General features: G+C 44.1%; 1 protein-coding gene across 3 annotated transcripts in view; it reads right to left on the bottom strand.

Moving 5' to 3' along the window:
- Positions 1–489: 489 nt before the first annotated feature.
- The window catches only part of CA10 (carbonic anhydrase 10), a 498,188-nt gene continuing 483,067 nt past the window's right edge, over positions 490–15,610 (bottom strand). For all 3 annotated transcript variants that reach the window (XM_053892841.1, XM_053892842.1, XM_053892840.1), the window contains 3 exons: positions 6,376–6,530; positions 4,322–4,496; positions 490–1,781 (listed from right to left, as the gene is read on the bottom strand). In XM_053892841.1, coding sequence (XP_053748816.1) covers positions 1,759–1,781; positions 4,322–4,496; positions 6,376–6,530 — 353 coding nt within the window. In that variant the 3' untranslated portion in view covers positions 490–1,758. The remainder of the gene's footprint in view (positions 1,782–4,321; positions 4,497–6,375; positions 6,531–15,610) is intronic.

Genomic DNA, 15,610 nt, shown 5'->3' on the forward strand with positions numbered 1-15,610 from the left:
TGTCATCACGCCTAAGGCCACCGTCTAACTAACATTGGTGTAAAAAGTGAAAAAAATTCAATTAAGCGTATTATTTCAAGTATGAACCATCTGGCTGTTCTTATTTTTATTTGTTTGTTTATTTTTGTCCTTAATATGGCTAATGCGTCACTTGGCTGAAGCTTCCCATGTGCTTGCGAAGTTTCCCATTCACACAGCCCCTTCATGCCTGTGCCTTCCCTCCTTCAGGAGACTGTGACAGAAAGGAGAGACGCGAGTTATTTTTAATTTCGCCACTGAACGAACATCCAGATCTTCCCTTCCAGCAGCTAAGCTTATATGTTTTCTCAACAGGGTATTAATTACCCGGCTCTGGGAATGGCCAGCCAGGCTGCTCTGAGGCTCTGCTGCCCTGCCAGCCACAGCGCAATTGCTCACGGACACAGCAGGATGCAGAGGCTTCAGCAGGGAGCATCCTCCTGCTCAATAAAGGCAGACATGGGTACCGGGTAACTTGTTAAACACATTTATTGATTTCTTGACAGTAACCAAACACAGTGAGTGACCATTATAAACAAGGAAAGAAAGGCATTCGTTTGTATTTTGTGAGATCCGGCTGCACCTGGAGAGAAAAGACACCCCCTTCCCAGGAATTTACAAGGCAAAGTGCATTCCTTCAAGGGAACATCACAGGGGGGATGGCAGTTTTGAAACGCAAGAAATCTGTCGCCTGCTATCTCAGGCTGAAGCTCACCTTGTATGAATGATCGAGCCATGGAGTGGAATTAAAGTTATACTTGCTTAGCAAATGCATTCCTGATTGCCACAAACTCAGTAAAAACTGGCTGCAAACGAACGGAACAGGTAGATGAAGGAATAAGTGAAATCAAAGAATGCAGTTGCATGGAGCCGAGGCTTCGCCTGTAAGGAAGGAGAACAGACTAAAGCCAGAAAAATGAAATGAACTCGTTAAACACATTTATTGAGCTGTTAACAATAACCAAACACAATGTATGACCTTTGGAAAACAAGAAACAGTGAATGGATCGATTCTGATCTTGGCAAATCCTACTACAGATATGTGACAAAGAGGGGAAATAATTCCATTTCTTTATAGTCTGCAGTGATATATATACAATGTGTATCTCTTCAATGTCTGTCCTTTTCTTTTTAAATTTTTGAGTAAACAGAAGAATCATAATCTAGAAATAAGTGTCCTTGGCCAACTTTGTCCTGGTTCACCTGTCACCAGCACCCTCAGAGGATCCTAGGACACCACCCGAGATCACTTGATGCCAAGAACAAAGTCCACTTGATGCTGTCGGAGCTGTGTTTCCTCCTCTCTCTCTTTTGGAAGAATTTTGTATGTACAAAGGCTGAAAAGTCTCATTGGGTAGATTTATTAGTTCAGGAAAACAGTATCAAAATTGTAATCAGGTTAACTGGTTATTTTCTTCTAAGACCTCTTATGAATGAGCCTGTTTTTTTTTCTGAAACTTGACTTCCCATCTTGGAGGCCATGTAAGTGTGTCTGTGTGTGAATACGTTTGCGTGTGTCCATGTGTGTGTGTGAGTGCTTGTGTGTGTGTGTTGGTGGGTGTGTGTAAGAGATGTGTTCCTCTGGCATGGTGTTGCAGACACTTTTCATGAAGAAAGGGCCAATCCAAAGAGTGGATGAAGCTTGAGGGAGGGAAGGAGAGAGAAGAAAGAAGGGGTATCTAGGTTACATCAATTCACAGTTGTAGCATTTCTTCTTGAGATTCTTCTTGGCCTCGTTCCTTACTTGAGGAGCCATTCATTTACTGGAAAGGAAGAAAAAAACACAGACACACACAGTACAAAACAAGGCATAGTTGAATTAATGTGAATGAAGTTGGGGGGGGGGTTACTCCAAAGGGGAAGGGACAGTTCTGGGAATTGTATGTATGTATCCCAACTACCTCATCCACTTCCTCATAAACCTCTAGGCCTGAGCTGTCCAATATGTTTGTTACCACTCACACGTAGCTAACATTAATTAAAATTAATTAAAATGAAATAAAACTAAAAATTTAGTGTGCATCACCATACTAGCCACGCTTCAAATGTTTGACAGCCACGTGTGGCTAGTCGAGACCATACTGAACAATGTAGATATAGAACATTTCCATAGTCACAGAAAGCTCTAGTGGATGGCAGTGTTCTAGACCAGGGGTGGGCAAATGACAGCCCATGGGCCAAATATAGCCTGTGATCTGTTTTTGTAAATAAAGTTTTATTGGAACATGGCCACACCCATTAATTTACATAATGTCTATGGCTGCTTTCACACTACAACATAAGAGTGTAGCAGAGACCATATGACTCAAAAGCCCAAAGTATTTAACAGCTGGCCCTTTACAGAAAAAGTTTGTGATCCCTGCTCCAGACTGTAAGCTCTGCATGGGTCATATCTGTCTTCCTCACCACTGTATTCCCATCACCTAGCTAAGTATGTGCCTGGCACCTAGTAGGTGCACAACAACTAGGTGTTGAATAAAGGGAACGTTCAATGAATGAGTTGAGTATTTTTCTGGTAGTTCTGGCTAGAAGGGAACAGAAAATTGTAGTTTGGACACTCTGCATATATCTGACAGAGAAAAAAGAGGGAAATGTGGGGGAAGCAGGAGAGCTCAAGTGGGGGACCTCGGGGCAGCAGTGGTAGCTGCTTCTAAAAGCTGCCTGATAACATCCGTAGCTCCCATATTTGGGCAGCACGTTATTGCTACAAAGGGCTTCCCCACCCAGGCTCTCATTTGCTCCTCACAAGTCATGAAGTAGATGGTATAGGGACTGTCATGAAAAAAGCCAGGCCCTGGGGGAAATGACTGTTGGGTTTACATGGCTTGGTAGTGACAGAACCAGGCCTGGAGCTCAGGTGTGTGGATTCCCTGCTGAAGGCATCTGCATGACTTTCTTCTGTCTCCATCTTCCTTTCCATGTTGAGGGTTTACCACAACGGCTGACAGTTACTGAGCATGCATAAGGGAAGAGAGGGAGCTGGATATGGACAACAGGGTTATAGGAGGCAGGAGTCATCTTAAATGTCCTCTTTAGTTGGGATAATAGTCACTTCTAGAAACACAGCACTGGAAAACGATGTGCTCACACATAGTTCCTCGTTGGATCCCATTGGCCTGGCATCCAGAACATTTGCTTGCCTTTTGGGAGAAAGGTGGGTGGAGACCACCGTGCACATAGCTAAAAACTTGAAGGCTTCTAGCTGTCCTGTTCTAACAAATAACACTGGAAAATCAGCCTTGCTGGGCCCTTGGTAAAATGGCAATAAAAACGTTGTCTTATGGCTAAGCAAAATCAGTCAGAGAAAGACAAACACCATATGATGTCACTCATATGTGGAATTTAAGAAACAAAACAAACAAGCAAAGGGAAAAAGAGAGGGGGGTGCAAACCAGGAAACAGACTCTTAACTACAGAGAGCAAACTGATGGTTACCACGGGGGGGAGGGGGTAAGTGGGGGGATGGGTGAAATAGGTGACGGGGATTAAGGAGTGCACTTGTTGTGATGAGCACAGGGTGACGTATGGAAGTGTTGAATCACTATACCATATACCAGAAACTAATATTACACTATAGGTTAACTAACTGGAATTTAAGTAAAAACTGAAAGAAATAGAAAAAGGAGAAAAACCTCCCTGGTTCCCGTAAGTTTAAAGTGATATGGCGCTGTAGATTCTAGAAGCTTGAGATAAGGTCTGCAATTTTGGGAAATGTCCTTAGTGTAATGACTTGTAACTATTTATATAAAAAATGCATATAACCCTACACCAAATGTTCCTTCATGGGAGCACTCTCTTCTTTGTGAAGATTGTATATACCTGGCAGCTGTCCTAACTTGGGCTCCGATAACACTTTCTTCCTTCCTTCCTTCTTTCCTTTTTTTTTTTTTTTTTTTTTAATGCTGTCTTGCTTGAACCAGAAGGGATTTGAAGGTTTGAGCATTCCCCCCACCCCCGGTGCCCCTGCCTCACCTCTCTATCTCTTTCCTTTCTCTTTCTTTCTTTTTCTTTCCCTATCTATCTCTATCCCTATCCCTAACTCTGTTGCTATCTCTAATATCTCTATCTCTACCTCTTTCTCTCTCTCTCTCTCTTTCTCTCTCTCTCTCTCTAATCTCTATCTCTAGTGATATATAGGTTTTACCAACAGGAAAACACGATACAAATGGAAGGTGGTGGTCTCATCGTCATTTGTAATCATGCTTCTTATATTGGGAGCTAACACCAGGCCTTTAAGAGCCAGCCTAAACAAGATGGCTGAGCTCTGGCTGGGGTCGACTGCCCTCGGAGCCACTGCACCCACCTCTATACTGAAGCTTCTGGGCTCGGTTGTTTGGACAGTCCTTCCCCTGTAAACTGAAGTTGATGTTGGTGCGGATGCAGCGGTTATTGAGCGGCTGCACAGGCCTGAAGTTGTCACTCATGCTCAGAAAGATCTGAGATGGCTGATTCTGGCTGAGCAGGCGTAAGGAATGCATCTGTGGAGAGAGACACAGCTGAGTCCGACCCATTCTCCTAAATGCACTAGGGAAAAAGGAGGACCGCGTAGACTGTGGCCACGCCTGGTGGTACTGGCTGCCTGGGAGAGGGCGTGTGAGCCCTGCAGAGACCCTTGTTTCATGGATTCAGTTGTGCTGCAGGCCCACTGATGCCTCCGTGCATGGAGTGAGCCTTGCTTCTATCTGACTAGGTCATACATGGCTCTGAACAAGTCCTTTTGCTCTCTCTTATCCTCAAATACACTCTCTGTCAAAGGAGGAAATCTATCTAGTTGTTCTCCAGTGTCCTTTTTTTTCCTCTGACACCTCATGGTTTGATAACTTTCACTAATTCAGGGAATCATTCCCCCACATGGGTATTAGCCAAACGGTAGTGATTGGTCCCAGGGTCGGAGCTACATTACGCTGGATCAATCTGGTTCATTTTCTGTGATTATCAGGACCAGGTGGCTGGACTGGAGCATTTTCTACCATGTTCCACCCCAGGACTGTGAAGCAAAGGAAGAGTCTCCAACAGAAAAGAAGAATAAAGCATATGTGCAACAAGGAGCAGAGAAGAACAGGGAGGATGGACTTCTCGTGAATTCCTGACAGCAATTTCTGATCTCAACTTCCATGAGATGCCCCCATATCTCTTGAATACATCCTTTTCCCTAAGTTTAAGTCATCTGGAGGGGGTGCCTTGTCACCTAAAGAATCTCAATCACTACAGATAGGATCAGAGCCTTCAAATGGTTCAGACTGTTGGCTTGTGAGAACATATTCTGTCAAGGAGACTGGATAAGGAGATTGGATTCTACTTCCTTTGCTCATCTATCTTCCTTTTGAGTTTTTATAGACGCTCACCATCAGAGAAGTCCAAACTCGAACAGATGTAATTTACCCCCCCTCGTTATAAGGAGGAGGAGTATTCCCTTCACATAAGTGGGGGTGACAGCTTTAGAAGCACACAGTTGAGCCATTAGCAAAGCTGGCACCAGGTGGCCACTGGTTCTCGTGCAGTTCAGAGGAATGCTAGTCCGGTGAGGTGCTCTAAAAAATCCCACATTCAAATAGGTTCGTGAAATGCTAAACATCCCGTGCCTTCCCTTGGAGACGGACACATGTATTATCAATTTAAAGGCCCTGAGAAGTTTCCCAATAAGAAAATCTATTTAACTTTTTTTTTTTTAATCCAGCTTTTTCAAACATATTTCGACATATCCATTTTGCTCACTTGCTGTCTGAACATCACAGCTGTCACACTTTGGGAACCCTGCTCTCTTTTCTCATTCAGACAGGTGGGATGGTTCTATCTATAATTAGTTCACGCTAAGCCTTTTCAGAGGCTGGTTCTTCAAACACAGGTGTGGTGATTTCAATTGTGTACCCCCAGAATTCATAAATTGAAGTCCTAACCCCAGCACCTCAGAATGTGACTTTATTTGGAAATGGGGTCATTACAGATGTAATTAGCTAAGGTCATAACGTGGGCCCTGATTCATTATGACTGGTGGCCTTATAGAAAAGGGGATTTGGACAGAGACACAGAGGAAGAATGCTATGTAAAGATGAAGGCAGAGCGGGCAATGCTTCTACAAGCCAAGGAGCACCAGAGATTGCCAGCAGCCCACCTGAAGGACAGGTGCGGAACAGTTTCTTCCTTACATCCCTTGGAATGGATCAACCCTGCTGACACCATCATCTTGGATTTACAGCTTCCAGAGCTGTGAGGCAGTACATTTCTGTTGTGTAAGCCACCAAGTCTATGATGCTTCATTGAAGCAGTCCTAGCAAACTGATAGAACAGGCGCTCCACAAACCCAGTCGGTCTTTATACCGTCTTCCCCATGAGCTAAAAGACCCCGGAAAAGCTCACCTGCATCCTGGTTATGTACACAGGTTTGTTCATTATTATCCAACTTGCTGTCTCATAGCAGGGTGGGATAGTCATCGACCCATCATAAGTAATGAAACTAGAGGTCTCTGGATATAGTTCCTCTATATTAAGTCCCTGTAGTAAATATGCATCATCTAGAGAAGAAAATAAGAAAGATTTAAGAGTTAGGTTTCTTGAGAAAGTGTGATATTGCTGATAATTGTTTTTTTTTCTTTTTCTTTTCAGACTCCAGAAGACCGTATCTGCTAGGACAGGCTATAGTAATGAACAGCTTCCTGTCCCCACCCCCCAATCTCAGTTATTTTTAAATTTTGTAATGTTGTATTTATTTTCAAGACAGAGAGAGACAGAGCATGAGCAGGGGAGGGGCAGAGAGAGAGGGAGACACAGAATCTGAAGCAGGCTCCAGGCTCTGAGCTATCAGCACAGAGCCTGACGCAGGGCTCAAACCTACGAATGGTGAGATCATGACCCGAGCCAAAGTTGGACACTCAACTGACTGAGCCACCCAGAGAATCTCAGTTATTTTAAACAACAAAGGTTTATTTCTTGCTTGTGTACATGTTCACCCTAGGTTGGCTGGGAGCTGCCTCCATGTCACTGCTGTTCACACTCAGGGACTCGGGCCCATAGAGCAGCTGCCATTTAAGACCCTTGTGAGTAGCAATGATAGAAAGCAAGCATGATGAAGCATATGTTGTCTCTTAAAACTTCCATCCTAGAAGGGACACATGTCACTTCTGCTCACACTTTGGCAGCCCAAGAAGTAATATGGTCAAGGTTGACAACGGGGATTCAAAGAAGCACATTTCTCCAGCAGGATGGGGGCAATGAATACTGGCGAACAGAAATGTGGTCACTATAAGGACACAGGAAAGAACCAAGTCCATGGTGATGGCCCCTGAGACCTAGACCCATAGCATTATAGTCATAATGAAATATACAATTAAAGGCTTCAGGACCTATTGAAACATTGCCTGGTCACCATTCTTATTTGTTTACATTGCTCAATTAAAAGGACGTTAAGAAAACACTTTTAGAAAGAAAAGCAAATCAGGCCAGATCCTACCATGAGATTCAACAGTTAAGTTCAACAATGGATTTCATTTTTGTGGATCTCCTCTCTATTGGGCCCATGTACATAGCCTTTTCTCTTTTTACACGTATTTGAGGTAGTCACACTCATATGTGTTTTAGTATTAAATATGCTTTTTCAATTATAAAAGTGACATAAGTATATATCAGACTATATGGAAAAAAGAGAGAAAACAAGAGGATAATAAGCACCTTGATCAACTAAAAACAGTTGCTGTTTTGGTTTGTTTCATTCTGATTTTTAAATTCAACACACTGGTTGTACTTTGTAAACACTGAATGTACTGAAGTTTTCAAATATCCACAAATTCCAATGAGCCTCTCTCACTCCTATCCTCTATGATCCCTCCCCTTCTTTCCGTGCACTCTTACTTTCTTCTCCTGGCTTCCAAAATGCCATGCTTGGTATTCCTATTTTTTTTGGTCATTCCTTCTCAGGTTCTGTTGCTGGCTCCTGATTTTCCACCTGCTTCTCTGTGTTGACATTTATTGGGGGACATGTCCAAGGCTTTTCCCCCCCCTCACTCTACAGTGAGAAGACCATTTACATTCATGGCTTCCACTGCCCTCTCTATCCTGGTGATTCCAGATCTAAGTGTCCAGGGGTCTTGCATTCCCAGTTTATCATAAGTGTCCACCACTGTGGCCAGTCCAGGAGGCCCAGAGAATGCACGACAGGAACCCAGTGCCTGGCAGGTGGAGGGATGAGCCTGGTTCCTCCAGTCCTCCTAGATCCTCTCATCCACGTTTCTAATGCCCAGTGGAAAAGGACCAACTCTTCAATAGTCGACATCATCTCTCAGGTTTAGTACTGTGCACATATAATGCTAAAAAAAGGACTTTCATATTCAGCTGGAAACTCACAGTGACCTGTAAAACTGGTCAGGCGGATAATAACTCCTCATTGACAAGAAGCTTAAGATCAGAGAGGCACAGTAACATGCCTAAGGTCACAGAGCTTGCTGGTGACTTCAGAGTGGGAACTGGAAGCCAGCTCTCCTGACTTCCAGACCAAAGTCATTCATTCACTCAACAAATGTTCACTAAGCACCTCTTTGTGCCAGGCATAGGGTTAGGGTCTGGGGATAGAGCAGTCAACAAAATAGATGCAGTGTCCACCCTCATTTTATTGAGGAGACAGTGCCCACCCTCATTTTATTGAGGAGACAGACAACAAATGGCAAAATAAATACATGTGGGCTCTTCTATCAGATGGTGGTGAGCGCACCTTGGTCAGGCCTGTTCCTACCTTCTGATCCTGAGAGCATCAAGGATGCTAATCCATTTTCCTGGGCAGAGGCCCCCTACCTTCTGCATCTCCAGAAATTTCTCACTCAAGTTTCTCTGATAAGAAAGAGTCATCTCTGTCAAGGGAACTTGAACTTCAGTGCTCCTTCCCTCGTCAACTGAATTAAGAACAAATCAACTGATTCAGTGGTTTGGAATGATGTAAATAAAACCACCATTTCCCTCCTCCTTCCCCAAATGCTCTGACTGCCCTGATGGGGGGAACTGAACATCTCTAGAGCTTTGTCCACAAAATGACCATAAGACAGACAGAGAGGCCAAGCTGGATTTGGAGACCGACCCTAGGAGAAAGGACTTTCTTTCAATTTCCATTTAAATGTATCTACCTTCCTGTCCAAACATGAAGGAATCAGGACAAGCCCGGAGAGGTGCAATGATTGGAGTATGGCTGGACTGGGTCTGTACCCTGCCCTGTATGGTCAGATGCTTCTCTAATAAAGCCATAGTGTCCAGAGCACATGCCAATGTGATGGTCCTTGAGAGTCAGATCAGGCCTCAACACAGTAAGCTTCTGTTGAATATCCATTATTTGGCTCTCACTGTTTCTTAAGCCCCTAATGTATGTCAAGCACTAAGCTAAGTGTAGGTGAGCAGGATGTAATTAAGTGAATGTAGCAAGGAGCCACAGAGACAGTGACATATATCTGTACTGTGTCCACTGAGAGGTTGTCAGTTCTGCCTAGGGGTGGGACTCGGGAGAGTATTAATGGAGGACCTGACCCGAACTGCATTTTGAATGACAGGAGGTAATCAGTGTAGCTGCCAGTGGGGTGAGTGTCAACGGCACTGTAGGGAAAGAACTGAGGATGGAGAGAGAGAGACTCCCCTTGGAAGAGGGCTGGAGTGCTGGTCAGGTGCAGAGGGAGGGAGGGGTGTTGTGCAAGATGAAGTCGGCCGCTGGCACAGGCCACACCCGGGAGGACCTTCTCTGCACTATTGGGAGTTTGGGCTTCATCCTGTAGGCAATGTGGAGGCACTGAAGGGTTTACAGCAGGGGAGTGGCAAGATCAGATCTGCACTTAATGATGCTTGCTCTGATGGCGGTTTGGCCTGAAGATTAACATACTGAATGAGAGAAGGAAGCATTCGGCACATCTTTATTAAAGGTCAATGCGATTTGTTTAACCAAGCTTGCACGCAGAGCATATTGGGTACTCTAGCGTGCTGCTATTATTGTATTTTATTTTATTTGGGGCGGTGGAGAGGAGGGAAGGAAGGAGGCAGCAGAATGAGTAGCATTGCAGGCATGGCTGGAAATAAGAAAAAGAACATTTATGTTTCTCTGAAACTGTCACCAGGCTCTGTGTTGCATCCATGTTGGAGGAAAGTGTCGGTGTGTGTGGGTGGTGGTGGGGGGGCAGGCTAGGAGCAAGACGCCCTGTTAGTGAATTTAACCCACACAGTAGGGTAACAGTGTGCTTCCAAAATACTGGCATGCCCGTATCCCAACTCCACCTGCTGGGGTCCTGCCAGGAGGTTCCTCTTCGCCCACATCCCTGAGAGATGCAACACTCTGTGAGAGAACTCAGTCAGCTTGTGGGTGCTTCCACTCTGCCCTGCTCCCCCTTTGCTGCTTTCTTTCCACGAATCTTGCTAATATTCATCCTTCACCTTTTGACCTTTTTGAAATAAAGATTTTATTTTCAAGTAAGCCCAAACCCAACGTGGGGCTTGAACTCAAAACCCCGAGATCAGAGTCACACCCTCTACTGTCTGAGCCCTCCAGGTGCTCCACCTTTTGCCCTTTTTATTTCCTCACACCACAGAAGTTGGGAAGACTGAGTGTGAAGCCTGTGAGGACTGGACTCAGACCTGTCTTGGGGAGTGCTGACATCACTGCTCACCTTCTGTGTGGCCTTGGATGTGCAGGTAACCACTCCAGCCTCAGTTTTCACATCTATAGTATGCAGATGGTTGGGGTAACCAATGGACTGAATGTGTGTGTCCCCCCCAAATTCGTATCTTGAAGTCCTAGCCCCTAATGTGACAGTATTAGGAGACAGGGCTTTGGGGAGATAATTAGATCATGAGGATGGGGCCCTCATGAATGGGATTAGCGCCCTTATTAAAGGGACTCCAGAGAACGCTCTCACCCCTTCTTCCATGTGAAGATGCAACAAAATTTCTGCAACCCAAGACAGGGTCCTCGCCAGAATCCAACCATGCTGGCTGGCATCTTGATCTTGGAATTCCAGCCTCTGGAGCTGTCAGAAGTAAATCTGTTTGTAAGCCACCTGTCTGTGGTAGTTTATGATAGCAGCCCAGACTAACTGAGACCGAGTACTTGCCTCAGAGTTGTTTGAAGAGTAAGATCACGCTTTTCGAGTACAGATGGTCTCTAACTTTGGATGGGTCAATTTACGATTCTTCAGCTTTGTAATGGTGTGAAAGTAATACTCATCCAGTAGAAACCATACTTTGAATTGTCCATTTGGATCTTTTCCCAGGCCAGCGATATACAGTATGATCCTCTCCCATGATGCCGGGCAGCGAGCTGAAGCTCCTAGTCATCCTCTCCATCACGAGGTTATGTAAACAACCATTCTGTACCCAGAATGGTAACCGCCAACCATTCTGTACCCAGATACAACCGTTTATATTCCGTTCTCCACTTTCAGTGCAGTATTCAATAAATTACATGGGATAATCAACACTTCATTATAAAATAGGCTTTGTGTCAGATGATTTTGCCCAACTGTGGGCTAATGTGAGTATTCTGGACATGTTTAAGGTCAGCGAGGCTAAGCGATGATGGTGGGTAGGTGGGGTGTATTAGCGGCATTTAAAAAATTTTTTTTAATATTTATTTATTTTTGACAGACAGAGAGAGAGAGACAGAGCATGAATGGGGGAGGGGCAGAGACAGAGAGGGAGACACAGAATCTGAAGCAGGCTCCAGGCTCTGAGCCATCAGCACAGAGCACGATTCGGGGCTGGAGCTCACAAACTGTGAGATCATGACCTGAGCTGAAGTCAGCCACTTAACTGACTGAGCCACCCAGGCGCCCCAATGTTTATTTATTTTTGAGAGAGAGAGAGAGAGAGAGAGAGAGAGAGAGAGAGAATGAGTGGGGGAGGGGCAGAGAGAGAGAGAGGGAGACACAGAATCTGAAGCAGACTCCAGGCTGCGAGCTGTCAGCACAGAGCCTGATGTGGGGCTTGAACTCATGGACTGAGTGATCATGATCTGAGCTGACGTTGGACACTCAACCGACTGAGACACCCAGGTGCCCCTAGTGGCATTTTTGACTTGGGATATTTTCAACTTATGATGGGTTTACTGAACACAGTCCCACGGTAAGTCGAGGAAGATTTGTACTTGGCACATGCTGTACTGGGTAGCATTGATGGCACTCCCGCTTCCTCACCCAGGATGACTACTTCCCCGGGATAACCACGCTTGACCTCCCTGAGGTCTCCTGACTCTCCCCAGCTGGGTTAGTGGTTCATTTTCCACCATATTTGCTGACTCTGCTTGCCAAGAATAACTTACTATTTAAACGTCCCCACTACCCTGTGAGCCTTTGGAGAAGGGCTTCTGTCTTTTACCTCTGAATCCCCAGGCCTCAGCATGAGGTCCACCACATAGTGGGTGCTCAACAAACACTGATGGGATGAATCAGCAAAAACGGTTTCTGCCCAGCAGCTCCACCTGGTAATGGTGCTGGGCAGAAACTAAAGGAAGAAGAGGAAATATCATTTGTCAGATGATGGAGAAAAATCTCTGAGGCTCCAGTTCGTACCATTAGCTTAAATACATACTGCTCACTACTACTCCCATATATATCACACCCCAAGATATCAGGGCGAGAGACCGGTGCCAGTCTTCAGCTGGCATTACTGTGTTTCTACACCAAACACGTCTATACCCTGTATTTACATTGCTGAAATTGGCATGCATTTAACATGTAATGTTTGTCCTCATGAATTCTCACTCTGCCTCAGGCTGCCTTTAAGTCAGGGTTCCATCTTTCAGGGAATAGAGTTTGAGAACCCCAGGCCACATTTTTACAGCTTCTTTTTTCCCCAAGGAGACTTGCTTGGTGTATTTGGCGGGATAAACATAAACAAGTTTACCCAAACAAATTTACCCTCAGTAGCTCAAACTTTTGTAATGTTTAATGTGTCGGCTATATCTTTATAGTACCGAAAGACCCCTTGGATACTCAATAGGTATAGAATAGTTACATGCGGTTCATAGCCCAATTTTATTCTTTCAAATGACTGGAGAAGTCAACAGCTGTGCTTTTTAATTTTATGACATGCCCTTGCTGAATCTGTGATTCATCTTCTACTGAGTTCTTGGTCATGGATACAATTCTCAAGCTGACTTTTTCTTACTTATTTTTATAAGTAAAACGTACGATGATGACACACCCAGGACTGCTTAGTGGGGGAATCGTTCCCTTCATCTGAGCTCCAACAGCAGCCTCTATTAAATGTGTCGTGTTTACTTATGTGGATCACTGAGAGATTTAACATCACCCGGTCCCTGCTTGTGAAGTTCCCATTCAAAGAGAATGACGCCAATGAGAAAAAGGCAAGGTGGTTCCAGAGATCGATCCTGGGCTTGCTTCTGATCAATAAGGAACTATTTGGCAATTTTCTCACATGGAATGACATTTCCTCTCATAATCTGCGGCAAATCCAAGTGAAATGAAAAAAGGCAATTACTAAAGAATAAAGTCATATGATTTTTTGTTTTATACAAACAATCAGTGAAAAACAGGGCCTCTAAGAATTGGATTCATGGAGGTAAGCCCCTCCTTTTCTGTGCCTCGCTTCCCTGAGTTACTGCTTAGATTGCAACATGGCAAGGAGTGTGCTGCATTTCTCATTCTGTGACAACATCTCCAAAGCCATTCTTTTCAAATGAAAGTACAAGTTCAATTAAGCATAGAGAGAGGCACCAGGAGCAATATGCTTAAACTCCCTGGTGATATTTCATCACATTTACCACTGCGTCCCTCTGAGGAGCGGGTGCCTGGAACACTTCCCAAGGAGCTGAGAGGTATGAGGCAGTCACAAGTTGGTCTCTCCTTTCCTATGCATTCATCTTCTAGCCGGGGTCAGGGTAAGGGACCAAAGCAAAGTTTTAAGCAGGAAAGACTGAAAACAGTGTTTTAAGGGGCTCGTACTGTGCGTCAAATCACCATGTTTAAAATCTCTCCTCTAAATGCCTTTGGTTGTGTGTCTTTATTTCCTTGGAGGAAATATATTAGGACAACAGCCAGAACTGTTAAAGTTTGGAATCTGTGATCTTTTGGATTCATAATGGGCTGAAGTTCAGTACTGTATTTACAATCTATGAAATGAATGGACTATGTGAGAGAGAATGAAGCTATCCAAATGATACTCTGTCCTAGGACATCGGAAGAAAGCCTTCATTTATACGTAATGTTCTAATAACTACTCCCTGTTCTCAATTTAAGAAGGCTCTTTGCACTCCATTAGTTTACTGGTTTCACCCTTGAAAATATCATAAAATTGCTTTTAAAAAAATAACACCAGCTTGATGAAGTCAGGTGGATACTAAAATGATAAGAATGTTACCTTTTATGTAATTGGGGCTGCTAATTAATTAACACAAGAAAAATGGAGGGATATTGGCATTCTTACACGATACTACATTAAAAAATTAAAATACTTCGCGTAAATTACTGATATCTCCTCCAGAAAATCCATTCAGAAAATCCATTTTTCAATGTCATGATTCCGGTCTTGACCCTCAATCTATTGAAGGGGAATTTCACTTTAATAAAATGGATTTTCTTTAGAAGACCTTCTAAATTCAGCCTGAAATTAATTCAGGCTGGTCTTTTCCATTGTTGGCCTGGGTTTGTGAGAGTGTTTTCTAAGATTTGCTCAGACATATGAAATCTAAGCTTCCAAGGAAAGTAGAACGTCACTAGGCCATTACTACCCACTGCATGGCTTCATATACAGGAGCTGTCCTTCGCTTAAAGTAAGCCGTATTGTGTGCCCAGCACTGTATTCACTGTGAATATAGTTTTTATTTGGCTTCATAGTGATCTTTCTCCCACTTGTCCTTTGGACAATTTAGGACCACACAAAATAATATAGCTAGTTTACACCAGTCATTGTCTAGGCAACAGACTACCTTGCTTAATCCTCACCCAACCCTCTCAATATCAGTCTGACTATCCTCCTTTTACTGACGAGGAAATCGTAATTTCGGAGATGTTATGAAAACTGCCTGAAGTCGCACAGCCAAGGAAGTGGTAGAGACAGGAGCCCAGGTCTGCTCAGTTCTCTCTCTCTTCACGAGAGCACGTTACTTTCTCTAAGTATGGTGGTTTCACCACCATGGTATCTGGCTTCCAAAATTTCTAGTCCTTTTGGTAAGATTCTCCTTCTGGTTGTCTTTTACCTATTCCCTGGCATTGATTTTCTTAACTGGCTCAATAGAATGACTTTGCACAATTCCTTTTTTCTGAGTCCTCTGATCTGTGACCAACTCAAGCAAATAGTTGCCATTTTGTGGTGATTGCACCCTGTGCTTCCATGCTTGCTCCCACTCACCCGCACCTCTTTAGCTAGTTGATGAGACAGACACACAAGAGCCTCTTCCAGGGTGGGATTTAAAAGATATCTTTAGAAATGATTTGCAATCCTAAGTCATGGGGATTTGAGCTGCTCTTTCAAAAACGAGGACATGTCCCGCCTCTCTTCTCTATTTATTCTCACTCATGATTTCACCCAGGTTTAAATGCCATCTGGATCCCAATGACTTCCACATTTATATCTTCAGTTCTCTCTCCTGAAATCCAGACTCATATCTAACTGCCCA

This window comes from Panthera pardus, unplaced genomic scaffold (assembly GCF_024362965.1).
Source record: "Panthera pardus isolate Hobbes unplaced genomic scaffold, ASM2436296v1 HiC_scaffold_3, whole genome shotgun sequence".
NCBI lineage: Eukaryota > Metazoa > Chordata > Mammalia > Carnivora > Felidae > Panthera > Panthera pardus.